Raw genomic sequence first — 15,511 nt, forward strand, 5'->3', positions numbered from 1 at the left:
ATACAACATATTGGAAGATTCCAATAATAAATAACTTGATACAACTACTATACCTTCTTGTACCTAATTTCCTAAAGTTTTATCTCTAAGATTTTATAAACTTCACTTTTGAGTAATATGTTAAATTATATATATTCATAAAAAGAAGTGTTATAATATATGCTCAGTAGCACTGGTACATGGTCTATGATTGTCCAAAATCTTTGCCTCGGATGCAGACATGTGAAGTAACAACCTCTATTGTGTTTGTTTTATAAGCTGTCTTTACAAAGGAACAGTTGCAATCAATAGGGCAACATCCTTATCATAATTCACAAATAAATTCAGTTGGTTTTTCTTAATCTTGTTGCCTATTTGGATAAAAAAATTAATTAAGTGTTTATAGCATAAAAAATTATTATATAGGTGTTATGTATAAAATATTAATAAAAGATAAAATAAAGTAAATTATTTTCATATAAATTATAAGTTTTTTTTTACTGGATATAAATCATAAGCTGTTTTGGATAGTTTATGGACATGTCATAAACTGATTTTTATAAGCTTTTACAAACATCTCACAAATGTTTATGTCAATAGACAACTTTTTGGAGAGTTCATGAAAATGTTTATGGACATGTCATAAACTGATTTTATAAGCTCTCACCAACATCTCATAAATGTTTATGTCAGTAGATGACTTCGAATACATAAATCTAAATCTCACAATTGAATTGCTCCAAAATGATAAAGCCTTTTCCAAGAAGTTCAACACAAATGCAATAAAACCATTTCAGCTTGTTCATACTAATATTTATGGTCTATAACCTAATCATTATCTCATGGTAAATTTATTTTCTCTTCATTGATGAATTTTCTTGCAAAACTTGAGTTTATTTTTTTAATCGGAAGGGTGAAGCTCTTAGACATATTCAAAAAGTTCAATCACAAGTAGAAAATGAAAATGGGTTTGCCATAAAAGTTTGATAACCAATAGATGACGAGAAATCACTTTCATGGAATACAACAAATTTGAGAAGCTAACTGAATTCACCAAATTCTCAAACTTAACTAAAAAATGTCTTCGGGTTTGCTCCTCAAGAATTTAGAGTAGCAATAAGGATAATGTCTCTAATTTACAAGTTTTTGGAATGGTAGCACGATGTTAAATGAGATAATGAGATTAGATGACAATGGTGAAAAGTAAATAATTCCAAGCTCGTACATTTACCAACTATTATTAACAAAATTGTCAAATATATGATGGCAAAAGTAGATCCAAATCTTACGAGTCTCTAGTTGGAAGGTGAAGTTAATTAATTTGCATAAGATCAATCATTTTCTTTAATATAGGAGTTACACGTCTTCCGAAATTATATAAAATTACAAGTTAAAAGGAAGATTTAGAAATACATAGGTGTTGATTGCTTCACACACAAAAATAGATGTCGATTGATACTTTCATGAGATTTACTCTCAAGTAGCACTAGACAGAAAGATCCACACATTCAGATCCTATCTGACTTGAGTGACCATATATATGATTGGCATGGCATTTCAATACTAAATCTCATCTCCTAGCAGGATTGACACCTCGAGCAGCATCGTATCCACCACCGCCTACATTACGAGTAGGCGGTGTAGTGGACCCATACTGCATGATGTTCATCGGAGGAACTTGTCCCTGTGGACCAGCAACGCCTCTTGATTGTGCATCATAGCCAGCTGCCGCTCTTGATGGATCATAAGCAGGTCCTCTCTGTGCTTCATAACCCATACCTCTTTGTGGATCATAGCCCGTTCTCTGAGCATCAAATATTTGTCCTCTCGTTGTATCGTAAGCAGATCCTCTAAATGTATCATAACCAGTCAACCTCTGTGGGTCGTAAGTAGAAGCGGTCTGTGTGCTGTACGTAGGCCCTGCTGATGCAATGTAACCGGGCCCTCCTCTGGGAGCCTCATAACCAGTCCCAGTAGAAGCTGGACCAGGTTGAGCTCCAGCAGGAGCAGTTGCAGTAGTACTGCTGCCGCCGCCACCACTAGCAGCAGGTTGAGAACCACGTCCCTGTCAAAAGATTTATGATGGAGCATTAATATTTTATTTTAACATGGAAGATAAAGCATGTATCCCTTCAAAATGGTAATCCTTCAGTTCTGGCAGCACACTAAAATCTCTTTTTCTGGTTGGTTAAATTATACTAGCACTATATTTTTTTTAGCACGTTACATAACATAGCAATTGCCTTAAAAAAAAATAAAAAATAGCACTTGAACACAACTTTAAAAATGCACGACTATAATCCATCCAGATCAGTCCAATTTTATCTGTACATGCAAGAAATAGATCCCTGTATTGTCTCAAGCAAATCACATACCAGATATAAAATGGACATGATAACTCTACAGATTTTTAATTTTTTATCAAGGTAACCAACACTATGTTAGACCTCTTTAGTACTGTTATTATATTCATGCTGCCGTTATTTTATTATTAGGCAGCAGGTATGTAATAAGCAGCAGTTATGTTTTTAGACAGCAGTTGAATAAATGTAGAAATGGAAGGAAAAGTCATGAGGCATTTATTTTGGGACTGGAGATTGGTCAGGAGAGAGCAAGCTCTCAATCTCTTGGAAGGGAGAGACCAAAAGTGTCTGGCTAAATTTTCCTTTGTTTTCTCTCATATTTCTGTAAACTAGATTTCCTGTTGCAATCCAAATTCTAGCCACAGTAACCAGTATTGTTCAATAAAAGCCAGTTATTCTATATTTCAGTGTTTGGTACAAGTTTATATCAATTAGTATAGAGCTTGGTCTCTCCCTATCATAACCAGTAACTGTTCAAAAACCATCCAATAATCACATTCTCCTTTCCTTTCTTTCTTTATTCCTAAAAATAAACAACATAATAAAAACATAACTACAAATGAATTTTTGCTCTCAACTCTAATAAGAAGTCTAGCACACTACTGTTGTATGTCAAATTTGTACCATCGGAATGGTAAAAGAAAATACTACGTGGTTATATTACACAAATCAGATAACTGTCAAATCCCTGTCAAACCTTACTGTTGAACTCAGATATTCTCCAGATTTTAGGAGACATAAACAAACTAGTGCTAAACATTTAGACATATAGGAAAAAAAATCATCAGGTTGGATTTGAAGTATTGTAATCCCAGCAACATATCATCACTAGTTGACAATAGACCAGATACAGGTAGTTCTTATCATCAACTTGTAATCAATGTAAAGATATATATTTAATTGGATAGACTTTATAAAAATAATAACTAAATAAGTCAACACAAACAAAAATAATCCAGACATTAATTGTTATTGAAGAAACTTCAGGAACTAATAAATTAATAAATATAAGACAATGAACACTATAATGCTGCACTCCCGCAAGGAACTTAAAACAACGTAACACATGGGGTCATCACACACCTGCGCAACAGCATAACCATCTTCATATGCATTTTGTCCAACAGGAAGACCAGAAGCCTCATTATTATTAGTTGCAGAGGTGCCACCATATGGCCCACCTAAATTTATTGCACGCCAACGATCAATCCACAAAACATGAAAAATTGAAGACTAAGGACTCTAACGTAGAAAACAGGTAACAGGAGATACATACTAATTCGATCAACGTTAGCCGTGTTTGTAAGCTCTGCTCGAAGTTTCTCCACTTCCCTACTCATAGAAACATAGTTCTTTTCCATCACCTGAAGTGACTCAAGGTGGTCATTGTATAATTTCTTTTCATAGTCATAAGTGGCCCTGCATGACCAGAACAACAGAATATCAGGCCCACTTAACATGGTAGTCTGACGCTACACTAGCAAGCTGTAAGGAAAGCGAGAATAGAAATAATGGGTTGGATTAGAGATAACTTGAACAAATTACAGCTGGAATTTGGTGGATTGATAGTTCATTGAGTGAATCTGATGTAATGATCAATTGGAAGTCATGGATGGATTGAAGGGTAGCGTGGGTGGGGCCATTTAGATGCTAGATAGAATGGGAATGGACATGAAGAATGGAAGGTTCACCAATAAACCAAAACACAGACCCATGGCAGCTAGACCTGTTTTTGACTTCTAAGCCTAACATTTTCAACCACCTAAACTGAACCAATCAGGCCTGCATAAAAAATGGAAGTATACAAAGGTGAACTTGTACTACGGGATGTGTTTCATGCCCTGGCTATCAAATTGCTAAGCAAATCTATAGGTTTTAGATTGAAGAGACTCCCATGAGTTTGAATGACTAAGCAAATGAAATTGTTCAGAATACAATCTGCACGGAGGAATCTTTCAAAAACTTGGTATAGTTCAAAACAAAATGAACATTGGCCATGATTCATAATAGAGAGATTCCAACTTTGGAAGTCATGAGAGAAAATTCTATACCCATGAAATTAGGATTTCAGGTTCAACAGTATCTAGGATGAAATCAAGCTAAAGAAACCTACCAGGCTAAAGTGGAATTTTAATGACAAAAGATATAATGAATTCTGAGAAATTCATGCATTTTGGAGGAAAGAAAAATTATGAGAAAATATGGAAATTACAATTAGGGGAATTTCCGGAAAATATTGGTTAACAAGTTAAACTGAGAACAGGATAAAATGTTGCAACTCAGTGTGCAACTCTACACCACTGTAGGACAAAAGGAAACGGGCATCGACTGAGGGTTTGATTGCATAAGATCAATGATGGTTTCCATTGATAAATCTAAACATCTAGGGGGGGAAAGTACTACAACAATTGCAATAAATCTTATAACTCAACTAACTAGAATGAAGAACAACTCCTAATCCTATAAGAATAAGTGGTGTAGAGAAGAACCCACACGTAAAACCTAGGCAATAAAAAGGGAAACCCTTCCTTGGGATGAAAATTTCTAGTGCTCAAATGATATTGGATCCATACACATGAAAAGTTAGTCAGGTTGGAAAGAACATCCATACTAAATAATAAACAAACCTCCCCTCAAAAAAATGAAAATAATAATAATAAACAAACCTGGCTCTAATAACGTTTAATATGAAGGATATTCCATTCCAAAAAATCTAAACTGATGACTTCCAAAGATATAATCTAAATCTTGGAAGCATAAACAAAGGGACCCTGTGTGGATATCACACTCACGGTCCCACGTCACAGATTCTCTCTAGTGTCAACTACTATTAATTACTTAGCAGTCCAAACTCATAAAGGAAAAGTGGACACCGAGATAAGGCATGATTACACTTAACTAGCATAAACTCAATAAATATGCAATAACTTTTTCAGAAACTAAGTTACAAAGATCCAAACTCTCCTCCATCCTAGGCCAACTGCCTATTACAATTGTCCCATCTAAGAAAGTTTCAGTATACATTAAAACCTTACTTTGGGAAAGGGGAGGATGCTTGAGAATAAAATAAGTAAATAATTTCTGAGCATATGAGAAATGGAGTTTGCAAGATATTGAAGAGGGCAAAATACCCCTCACCATACATGCTGAGATGCCAACCTTGTAAGTGGTCTTTTCTATTTTATTCGACTTCAGGTTCTCTCACGTCACAGATTCTCTCTAGTCTCAATTACTACTAATTACTTAGCAGTCCAACTCACAAAGGAAAAGTGGACACCAAAATAAGACATGATTACATTTACCTAACATAAACTCAATAAATATGCAATCACTTTTTCAGAAACCAAGTTACAGAAATGCAAACTCTCCACCATCCTAAGCCAACTGCTTATTACAATTGTCCCATCTAAGAAAGTTTCAGTAGACATTAATACCTTTCTTTGGGAAAGGGGAGTTTGCAAGATATTGAGGGGGGCAAAGTCCCCCTCATCATACATGATGAGATGCCAACCTTGTAAGTGGTTTTTTCCATTTTCTCCGACTTCAGGTTCAAAAAAAAAGCTTCATAAGTTTGTAAAATCCCCTAGTAATTCTACCATGTAAAAACAGGATTTTCAAGTAAGGGGAGCAGTGGAGCATTAATATTTCAATAGCTCCTGATATCAGTCACTGATTTTAAATTAGTTTACAGATATTCAGATTCTCCAATAATCCAGAATCCAGATGTTTAAGGAACAAATCCTTCACAATATTTTTCCCGAAAATAAAATGAATACAAGTAATTTCAAAGTTAATTCTTTTTCTTCATTACTCAATAGGAAAAAGTAGAAGAAATAAGAAAGAATGTATCAATTTTTCCCTTACACTCACATCCCAACATATAATTGATCAAGTTATTATTCCTCGTATCCCTCAAAAAAATAATGCATGCAACTAAAGCTAAACTTGCCACATCTCCACAATTTTTGCAGTCTGCTCCTTCTCTAAAGCCTCTAAGACCAAACCAACAAAATACAAATTATTTCAGATACTGTATGATATGAAGCATGATCCTACAGGCTACAATGACATTGAATCATAGTTATCTTGAACACATCATACATAAGTATATGGGTATGCATTTCTGCATAGTTTCAAATTGCAGACTGCATCATGTATTGCATCTGCAATACTGAAAATGGGAAAGTGTCCACATCCCACCAACAATAGTGTTGTTTTCGGGAATCACCAGAAAATCTGTGCTGCAGCATGTGCAAAGGCCGCATTGGGCCGCAACAAGCATTATGGTCACCACACATTATTTTTCAATATTCCCCTTTATAACGTAGATTTAGAGGGACATTAAAGGGCTGGAGATATTTTAAGATGATAAAGAGTTGAAAACGAGGTAGAGGTAACATTTCAGAGGGGAAGTCGGGAACAAGTGATGTGGGAATTTTAAGATAAGCCATAAAGAATAATACCTAAACATAAAATACTCACATTGTTACGACCACAATACAAATCACAAGAGCCGCAATGCCTGTAATCATAGCAGCCGCAACTGTGATCACATTCACAACTGCAACCGCAATTTGAAACCATGCAGTTCATCACATTTGACATTAATATCACAATATTTTCTTTAAGGTGAAACCAGTATTCAACACAAAGGATAGGGTATCCGGAACAATGTATGCCTATTGAGAGAATCGGTAACCATACATTACATTACGTGTATAATAATAAGAAGAAAGATGGATATTGATCACAGCAGAAACCTAAAGTCTGCTAAGATTGAAAAGCGATCCTAGGAAAAATCATTATATTATAACATAAAAGGAGAAAAATCAGAGAGCTCGGCTAATGACTTCTAAAAGCTAGCTAAGAAAGTGAAGAGCCTCAGCTTTAGGTGAGAATTTCAACTGATAGTGCACAATAGATATAGTATTCAAGACATGCATCCAGCTAGTCAAATTGGAAAGAACTTTTACACAAACAATAAACAAATCAAACTCTATAACACATTGATGTCAAAGACACTACTCCTAAGTCATAAAAGCCAGATTAACGTTGGTTATCTAGCTGATATAACACCCTTGCTTCTGCATAACACAGACGCTGTAGTATCACAGCAAAGCAGTTTACCCACAGAAAAACAGGACATTGAAAAGAAGAAGGAAAAAAACATGATAACACTGAACTGACAACAATCCAAGCACACAACCATAAAATCCTAGATCAAGAAATACAAAAGTATAATGACTCTAGTGTTGACAAACAAGAAATTACATTAAGTGTAACTGATTTGTCCTAGTATCTAGTACCATCTTTGGTATCTTTTTGCTTAAATTATGCTTGATATTTGTGAGGAGCTGAAGGATTGTAACAAATTAGCAAATTAAGTTAACATATATGTAAAAAGGACAAGCAGGTCACCTCGATAAAGGTAATCTGAAGGAGCAAAGGGAAGAGACCAGAGAAAACCATTCAAACTAGTTATCCTAATCATGAATCGAATATAATTTTGAATTATAAGATACACGATCAAAAAAAATATGACACTTTTAAGTAAAGAAAAGTGACACTCAAAAACATAAACTGATATATTTGTATATGAACCCCTCCAATTATTTCAAGATTCAAGTCATAAATTAAATGACAGAAAGATCCCTGGCTACACAAAGTTGACTAAAAAAGTGACGGGCTACACAAAGGTCAAGGGCAGGTTGTGATTCATCAGAATGAATCAAGATGTGTCATAATGAATCAACATTCATTTTGGATTCATGTTTAAAATAGATATGCAACAATTCGTATCAATGAGATTCAGTTTTCTTTTGAAGCAAAATACGGCCATAATGTTTTAGTGTTTTCTCGGAAGCTAAAAGCATAATCTTCTAAAATCATTTGTATCATAGAATCATTTAACAAAGACAACCTAAATTGTTGATAAAACAACAAAGTCTCTCCTTTCTCATTATGGAAAACCCCTCAAGATAATCACACAACGCTGTTCCAAAGTCCAAACTCAGGGAACACGCTCTGCATCAACAAAAAATTCAAAAACTCTGGCAGGAAAAAGTAGTGGTAGTACAATTCATGGACACCAGCATTAATTTTTAAATTAACAAACTACAGACATATTTCAGGATGTCAATGAACCTGCAGCATGTTATTGCAAAAATTTTAAAGCATGGGAATGGAAAGGCACCATAATGAAGTCTAACATCCCAACTATGTTGGCACCCTAGACAACAACATGATATATCAAAACCTCATAAGTCTATAAAAAAACTAAAAATTATAACCTCCTAGATCTCGGTCCCTACAAATTCTACACTGCAAAAGTCGGCACAGTGGGATCATTACTTGCCATACAAATCGGTTTAGTGATATTCATCTCCACCCATCATGATTCTTATGAATGAAAGGATAATCATCATTGATATTGTTATTAGCTTTATGGCTGTAACCATGGCCAGCAATTTCCTCTCTTGGGAGTGAAGAGCCTAGACAGTTAGGCTCTGGACGAGGAGTAGAAGGATCACCTCCTTTTGTAATCCTTCTTTTATTCTATTTCCTTGGAATACGTTCAATAATACCTTTAGTGAATTTTTGGTTTCCATGAAAACATAGGATATCAAGTTATATCAGTCTAAAAGCAAAGAGAAAGTCAAGGAATGCAGTCAACTGGAGCTGAGATTGACATTTGACCATATAAGGTAATACTATACTACCACATAAACGGGTTTAGGATTAGTTTGGATAAACATCCCTACAGGAGACTATGAACACAAATAAAAATTAAAAACATTGTGTAATAACTGAATTTTCTAGACAATAATAGTCTAAGTTGAAACCAGCTTCTTTATTTGAAATTTTTCAGAAACTATCTAATTTAACTTCTCCGTAAACAGCTATATAAGCTTCTAAGCACTAAAATCTAAAAACTAACGGCAATTGGAAAGTTTCTAGAAATTAGAAATTAACCCTAACCTACGGCTTAGTTGGTGAATATATCACCATAACTGTGTAACTATACATATAACCTACCAATCCAAATATCAAAAGAAAGCAACAAAATATTACCTGCAGTGCTGATACTCCTGTCTAAGACGATCAAGCTCCGATATAAGAGCAGGAATCTGCTGCACATCAGCATGAACCCTCTGAATCTCCTGATTTAAATGTTGAGCTTTCGCCATAAGCTCCTCCCTCACAACCACCAAATTTTGAGCCTCCCCACGCGCCTGCTGCAGCTCCATCTTCAACGGTTCCGCCTTCTTCAACTCCGCCTCCATCTTTGCAATCATATCGATCACCCCCCTCATTTGCTGCTCCCTATCCGCCTTAAGTGACCCAACATGAGCGTGAAGCATCTGCAGCTCATGTTGTGCCCCTGCAAGTAGGTAGGGTGTAAGAACCAAATCAATGACCTAACGAACCCAAGGATCCAATCCAAACGAATTAAATTGGTTCAGTTTTTTTTTTTCATGTTTGGATCCAAACCCTACCAATGTTTTGGTTTATATATACTTTCTAGTTTCTAAAATTTGTAAATATGGGCCCTTTTGGATTGACTTGTTTTTGAGCTTATGAAAAATAACTTATGAGAATAAATAAGATTTTATGTTAATTTATAAGTTCTCACTAACGAAAATTGTATCTTCCTAAGCTGTTTTTTTCATAAGCAACCTAAACAAGCTTATGAATGATGCATAAAAGCTTATTTATTTCCATTAATTGTTTTGCATAAGCTCAATATTAAGCCAATCCAAATTAATCATATGTCAACCTGATTGAACCAAACCAACTCGTTCTTCATTGGTTTGGTTCGGATTTCGCAATAAAAGATTGCAAAAACCAAACCTACTATTTTTTATAGGTTTAGATTTATTTTCTCTCAAAAACCAAACCAAACCGACCCATTACACCCCTACCTGCAAGCTCCTGTCTTAAAACACCGTGCGTGGCGGCGAGTCTCTGATTCTCTGTAGCTAACCGCTGCATTTCACCGTGCTGCGACGCCAGCTTCTGTTCCATCACTTGTGGTGGTGGCATAAGGTCAAATGGACCGGGAGGAAGGCCGTGGTGCATTATGGGACCCGGTGGTTCGTGGTGAAGCATACCAGGACCCGGTGGATGCGGTCGCCGGAGATGCTGTGGTGGTGGCATGCGGCCTTTGCTTCCCATCGTAGTGGCGTAGACCTAAAATGCGAGATTATGCGAAATCCTGAAATTAGGGCACAAATAGTTAAAATTGGGAAATTGAATTTGGTGAAGGAAGAGAAAGAGGATTTTTTTGATACCGTAGAAGAGTGTGGATCGATGAAATTGAGAAATTGAAAACCTTAATTTGAAGTGTGGAGGTTGAAGAGGAAGAAAATTGATACACTGCGAAAAAATTACGTATGTGACAGCGTTGGGATTTATTCTTCTTCTTCCTAAAACGATTTTTTCAGCTTCAAATATAATTTTTTTTTAAGATTTATTCGATAATTGATTTTTTTTTTTTTTTACAAGACCGGAAATAGGTTGTTCAAACAAAATTTTGATGATACGAATGTTTGATGATACGAATGTATTAAAAGATCGATAGAATATGTTAATATTTGTTTAAGTGTGCAGAACCATAAATAAAAATTTATAATGTCTTGATCATATATTGATCTGAAAGAACAAGGCTTAATAGCAGTTTTGACCTCTTAAGTATCAAGAACTTGCGATTTTAGCCTCCTAAGAAAAATAGATTACAACTCAGTCCTCTAAATATCAAATCAGAATCTGGAAGAAGTTAGACTCTCAAGGCAAGTCAGAATTTGAAGTACTCAGACTCTGAAGGCAAGCCAGAAGCTGGAACACTCAGACTCTGGAAGTCAGACTCTAGATAGCTGAAGACTAAATGTGCAGAAGTCTCTGCATGTCCAAGCTATAGATGCTCTGAAGTTTCAAAGAGTCAATGGATGTCATTTTCAGTGAAGGACAACCGTTAAACCTTATCTCCAACATCCCATGTGCATTTATATGAAGCTACAACTGTGTCTCTTTGGAAAAGAACGGTTAATTCCTCATTAAGGAAAGGTTTCAAAATCATTCATTCGTAGGATATTAACCAAATCAAGCAACAAATTAATGATGTTTGATCAAGCTTCTCTAACGACTCTAATGATGCGTTGGCACTCTTCAACGTCTTTTTTCCTTTCAACCTTTATATATAAAGGATTGAAGACTTGAAGAATAAACAAGACTCTGCAATATTTTCATAGTGGCATTATTCTGTCAAATTGAAATACGCATTCAACACTTAGAATTTCTTATCAACTTTCACATCTTAGAAATTCATAAGTCTTAGAGTCTGAATTGTGTCGTATTTTGTGAACATCACTGATTGTATATCAAGTGTTCAATTCAAACAATATTTCTTTGTATTTGTTTGTAAGAAGTCTCTTGCTTGTGTGTTTGAGCATTTGTAATCTTGTGTGATTATGGTGAAAAATCTCTTGTAAGTAACAAGGGGACTGGACTACTTTCAGATTGTGGAAGGAACCAGGATAATTGTTTTGTGTCTTTCCTTTTTCTCTCTTTATCTCTTTATATCTGCTGCATTTAACTCTGAACATTGATCCAAATTCTGAACACTATCAGAAGCTGAGAAAAAGCTAACACAATTCAACCCCCCCCCCCCCCCCCCTTTGTGTTTTTCTCACCTTCATAGGTGATTTCTCAACTACATTATAATCTTGTGTCAAGTGCTCATAAGCCTGCAAGACAACCCAAACAGGCATTACAAATATTTTAAGCCACACATATGATCCAACCTCTAAAGATTAATCCTAAATAAACAAAGGTCGGTTATCTGGTGTATGAATCAACCATCAACTCATAATAGTCCAAGAACCAACAACTTCCTACAACAAGACAACAAGCAAGCACCGACACTTTTGAATCCAATGTCAATCATATGAATGACTAGGATTCCAAAGCAGTCTGAAGTCAGCCATGTAACGCCCGTCGTAAATTATTTGATTATTTAGAAATATATTTATATATATTTATATGATTTATGATTTAAGTGATTTATGAGGTTTACGTGATTTTATGAGAGATATATGATTTACCTGAAAATTATGTGATATATGCGATGTTATGATTTTTAGAGATGTTATGAGGTGTTGAGACTTATTTTATTATTTAGTAAAATAAGATATGAAAATAAAATAAAAATATTAGAAGTTAGGCTGTGAGGTGAGATGAGTAAGTTTAGAGGTGAGTAGAGTAATGTGGAAAGATAAATAGGGCAGACATAAGTTAGAAACACAGTACGTACGTTTTTGAAGAAAAAGGGAGAAAAGTCAGAACAAGAGGAGAACAAGGGGAGGGCTGCGATTTTCTGCAATAACCAGGTAAGGGTGAGACTAACTTTCAATATCATTAAGGGTATGATTCTTAGAAGTGGATTTAGCATGATTAGGTTGAGTTTTGGTGAGAATTGGGAATTAGGGTTAAGACCGATTTTGAAGATTGAACCATGAAAAGATGTTAGATTGATGCAAAATTAGTGTACAGACCTTAGATATTACCTAGGGTGATAATTAGATGCTATTTGGATGAAAGAATCATGAAGATAGGTGAAAAGTTGTGATTTTTAGGTTCTGGCCGTACTGACATTCATCGCTCGCAACTGCGAGCAGTAACACTCGCAACTGCGAGCTAGGAACCATCGCTCGCCATTGCGAGCAACACAACTCGCAACTGCGAGTAACCCGTAACGCTCGCCATTGCGAGCAAAGTAGCTCGCCGTTGCGAGCAAGGCCTCTAGGAGTTCCAGGGAGCACGTTTTGCTCGCCATTGCGAGCAAAGTTACTCGCCACTGCGAGTTAGGCTGTTAGTTGCCCAAAATTGTTCCGATGCGATCCTTTCGCACGTGTAGTCATGAGTTGATCTTAGAAGTAAGAATGAGGGTTGTTTAGGATACTTTCAGAAGTTCCAGAAGTCTGTTCAAGTGACTGAGATTAGTAGTGATGATGTATAAGTATTATTTATGATGCTTTATGATGATAAGTTAATATTGATTCATTCCCTTTAATGTTGATATGTTATTTAAGCACTGTCACATGTTGTAATTGTTGTTGGTTGTTGCTGTTGACTGTTAATGTTTTGAAGTTGCATGAGTCGGTCTAAGTTGCAAGAATTTAAGAAGTTGTCCATGATTATGGAGTTGTATAAGATGTTCACATTGTTGTCTAAGTTGTAGGAAGATTGAGTCCATTGCATACTCATTAAAGATGGGGGCTTTAGGCCCGGCAACTTTATGCTCAAACTACGTTGGGGGCTTTAGGCCCGGCAGCTTTATGCTCACTTGTTGAAGAGCCTAATTACGCTCATATATGTTGCTGAATGGTACCACATGCATTTGCATATCAAGAAGTTTCACGATGGTTTAAGTTGTTAAGTTGTTAAGAGTTGCATTGTCAAGATGAGTCATGTTGTCGAGTCAAGTGCTAAGTTGAACATGATGTCTTATGTTGATTATAAGATGATAAATGATTATTTTTATTGACGTTTATGATGCTCTGACGATGATGTTTGATTATGATTTGATATGATGCTAATTGATAAATGTTTGATATGTTAATAATGTTTTATGTTGTTAAATGCATTTTGATGAATTATATGCTTAATTTATTGACTGTGAAATCTCACCCCTTCTGCTTGAAAATGTTGCCCTTCGTATGGGTAACTTGCAGGTAATAAAGACTAGAGGCGTTCGTGAGTGGACTCCTCACTTTGTGTCTAGGTGCTCTAATACGTAACGGGATGGGGCTTGCTTTCATAATCTATTCCTTACGTGTCTTTTATGAACCCTTTTTATGATTAAGCATTGAACTATTTTATGAGATTTTCTGATAAGGCCTGCGTGCCAAGACTTTTATCATGTTGAACTATTTTCCGCTGCGTAGTTTCAGATTTTATGATTGATGGCATCCTGTCATTACGTAATATTAGGGACTTATTGTGACATTTTGATAGAGTTCTCATGCAATTTATACTGTTCTGGAGTGCAAAAAGCTTAAAATTTGAAGTATGTTCGAAGGAAATCGCACCACGCCAATTTCAAGCCGTGCTGCGATTTTTGAAGCAAAATTACCCACTTCCTGTAAAGAGGAAATCGCGGCACGCCATTATACAAGGCGCGGCGCGATTTTGATGGGTCAGGCCCATGACTTCTATAAATACTGCACTCAATCTGAAGAACAAGGGTTACGATTTTGGAGAGCAAAGTGCGATTTTGAGACATCAGAGACGGCTAGAAGGGCGATTTCTTCATCCTTTTACCAATTCATGTATGTTTTAATTATTTCATTGATTATGCTATTTGTAAACTCGATTATGAGTAGCTAAATCTCTCAGAGATTAGGTCAGAGATGAATCTATGTAACCCTAATTGATACATGTTGCTGTGAAACTCTATTACTTATTAATGATATTCTAGTTTTCATTCAATTCAATTGTTCTTAATGCTTTTTATATCCTGATCAAATATAAACATGATTTTGTGAGAACGAATGACTACTGACCATAGCTTTCGACTTAGACCTAATTGAATTGTTCTAATAAACATGGTTAGTCTAGGAATGGATAATCGTTTGTTAGTGATATTAGGTTAACGTGCTTAAACCTTTGATGATTATTAGACCACCTAAGGAATTAGGGGCTGTAGTTTAAAAAGAGGGTCCTAACTCAAGGGATTGATTAGGGCTAATTTGTTAACTATCGTGAAACTAGAGAATCATTAGTAATAATAGGTGCAGTAACCAATTAGGGGAAACATAGAGGATTCGAAGACCTGATCTCATCTCTCTCCATATTTTCTTAATCAAACCTATTTCTTTTATTTGATTTCTTAAAATCAAACCAAATCTACTGCCTAGTGGCAAACTAAAATAAACCTTTATACATCCTATTTTTATAACGCAATTGAATTATTGAAGTTAAAAACAGTCCTCGTGGGATCGATATTTTTACTACTTCGATAGTATTTGGTGCACTTGCCAGAACTCTATCAATGATGAATGAACTTGAAGGATAATTATTATTATTATTATCTATTTTATGATTTTTAAGAATATGTGACATTCCGTTTATGAAATAAATACTCTGATTTATATGAAATTTTTATGTTGGGA

General features: G+C 35.4%; 1 protein-coding gene across 3 annotated transcripts; it reads right to left on the bottom strand.

The window, feature by feature from the left end:
* Positions 1-1,275: 1,275 nt before the first annotated feature.
* LOC146904777 (sarcolemmal membrane-associated protein) lies at positions 1,276-10,722 on the bottom strand. Of its 3 annotated transcripts, none has more exons than XM_085730036.1 (6): positions 10,675-10,722; positions 10,265-10,557; positions 9,414-9,723; positions 3,619-3,761; positions 3,426-3,523; positions 1,276-2,044 (listed from the first exon to the last, which is right to left on the bottom strand). In XM_085730036.1, the coding sequence occupies exons 2-6, from the start codon at positions 10,515-10,517 to the stop codon at positions 1,550-1,552; spliced, it is 1,299 nt and encodes a 432-aa protein (XP_085586162.1). In that variant the 5' UTR covers positions 10,518-10,557; positions 10,675-10,722; the 3' UTR covers positions 1,276-1,549. The 3 variants fall into 3 exon arrangements, with proteins under 3 accessions (XP_085586162.1, XP_085586161.1, XP_085586160.1); XM_085730035.1 differs by having other exon boundaries at positions 10,265-10,532; positions 10,634-10,722; XM_085730034.1 differs by having other exon boundaries at positions 10,634-10,722.
* Positions 10,723-15,511: the final 4,789 nt, after the last annotated feature.

This window comes from Medicago sativa, chromosome 7, assembly GCF_051527215.1.
Source record: "Medicago sativa cultivar Bolivia chromosome 7, Bolivia_mono, whole genome shotgun sequence".
Taxonomy (NCBI): Eukaryota; Viridiplantae; Streptophyta; class Magnoliopsida; order Fabales; family Fabaceae; genus Medicago; species Medicago sativa.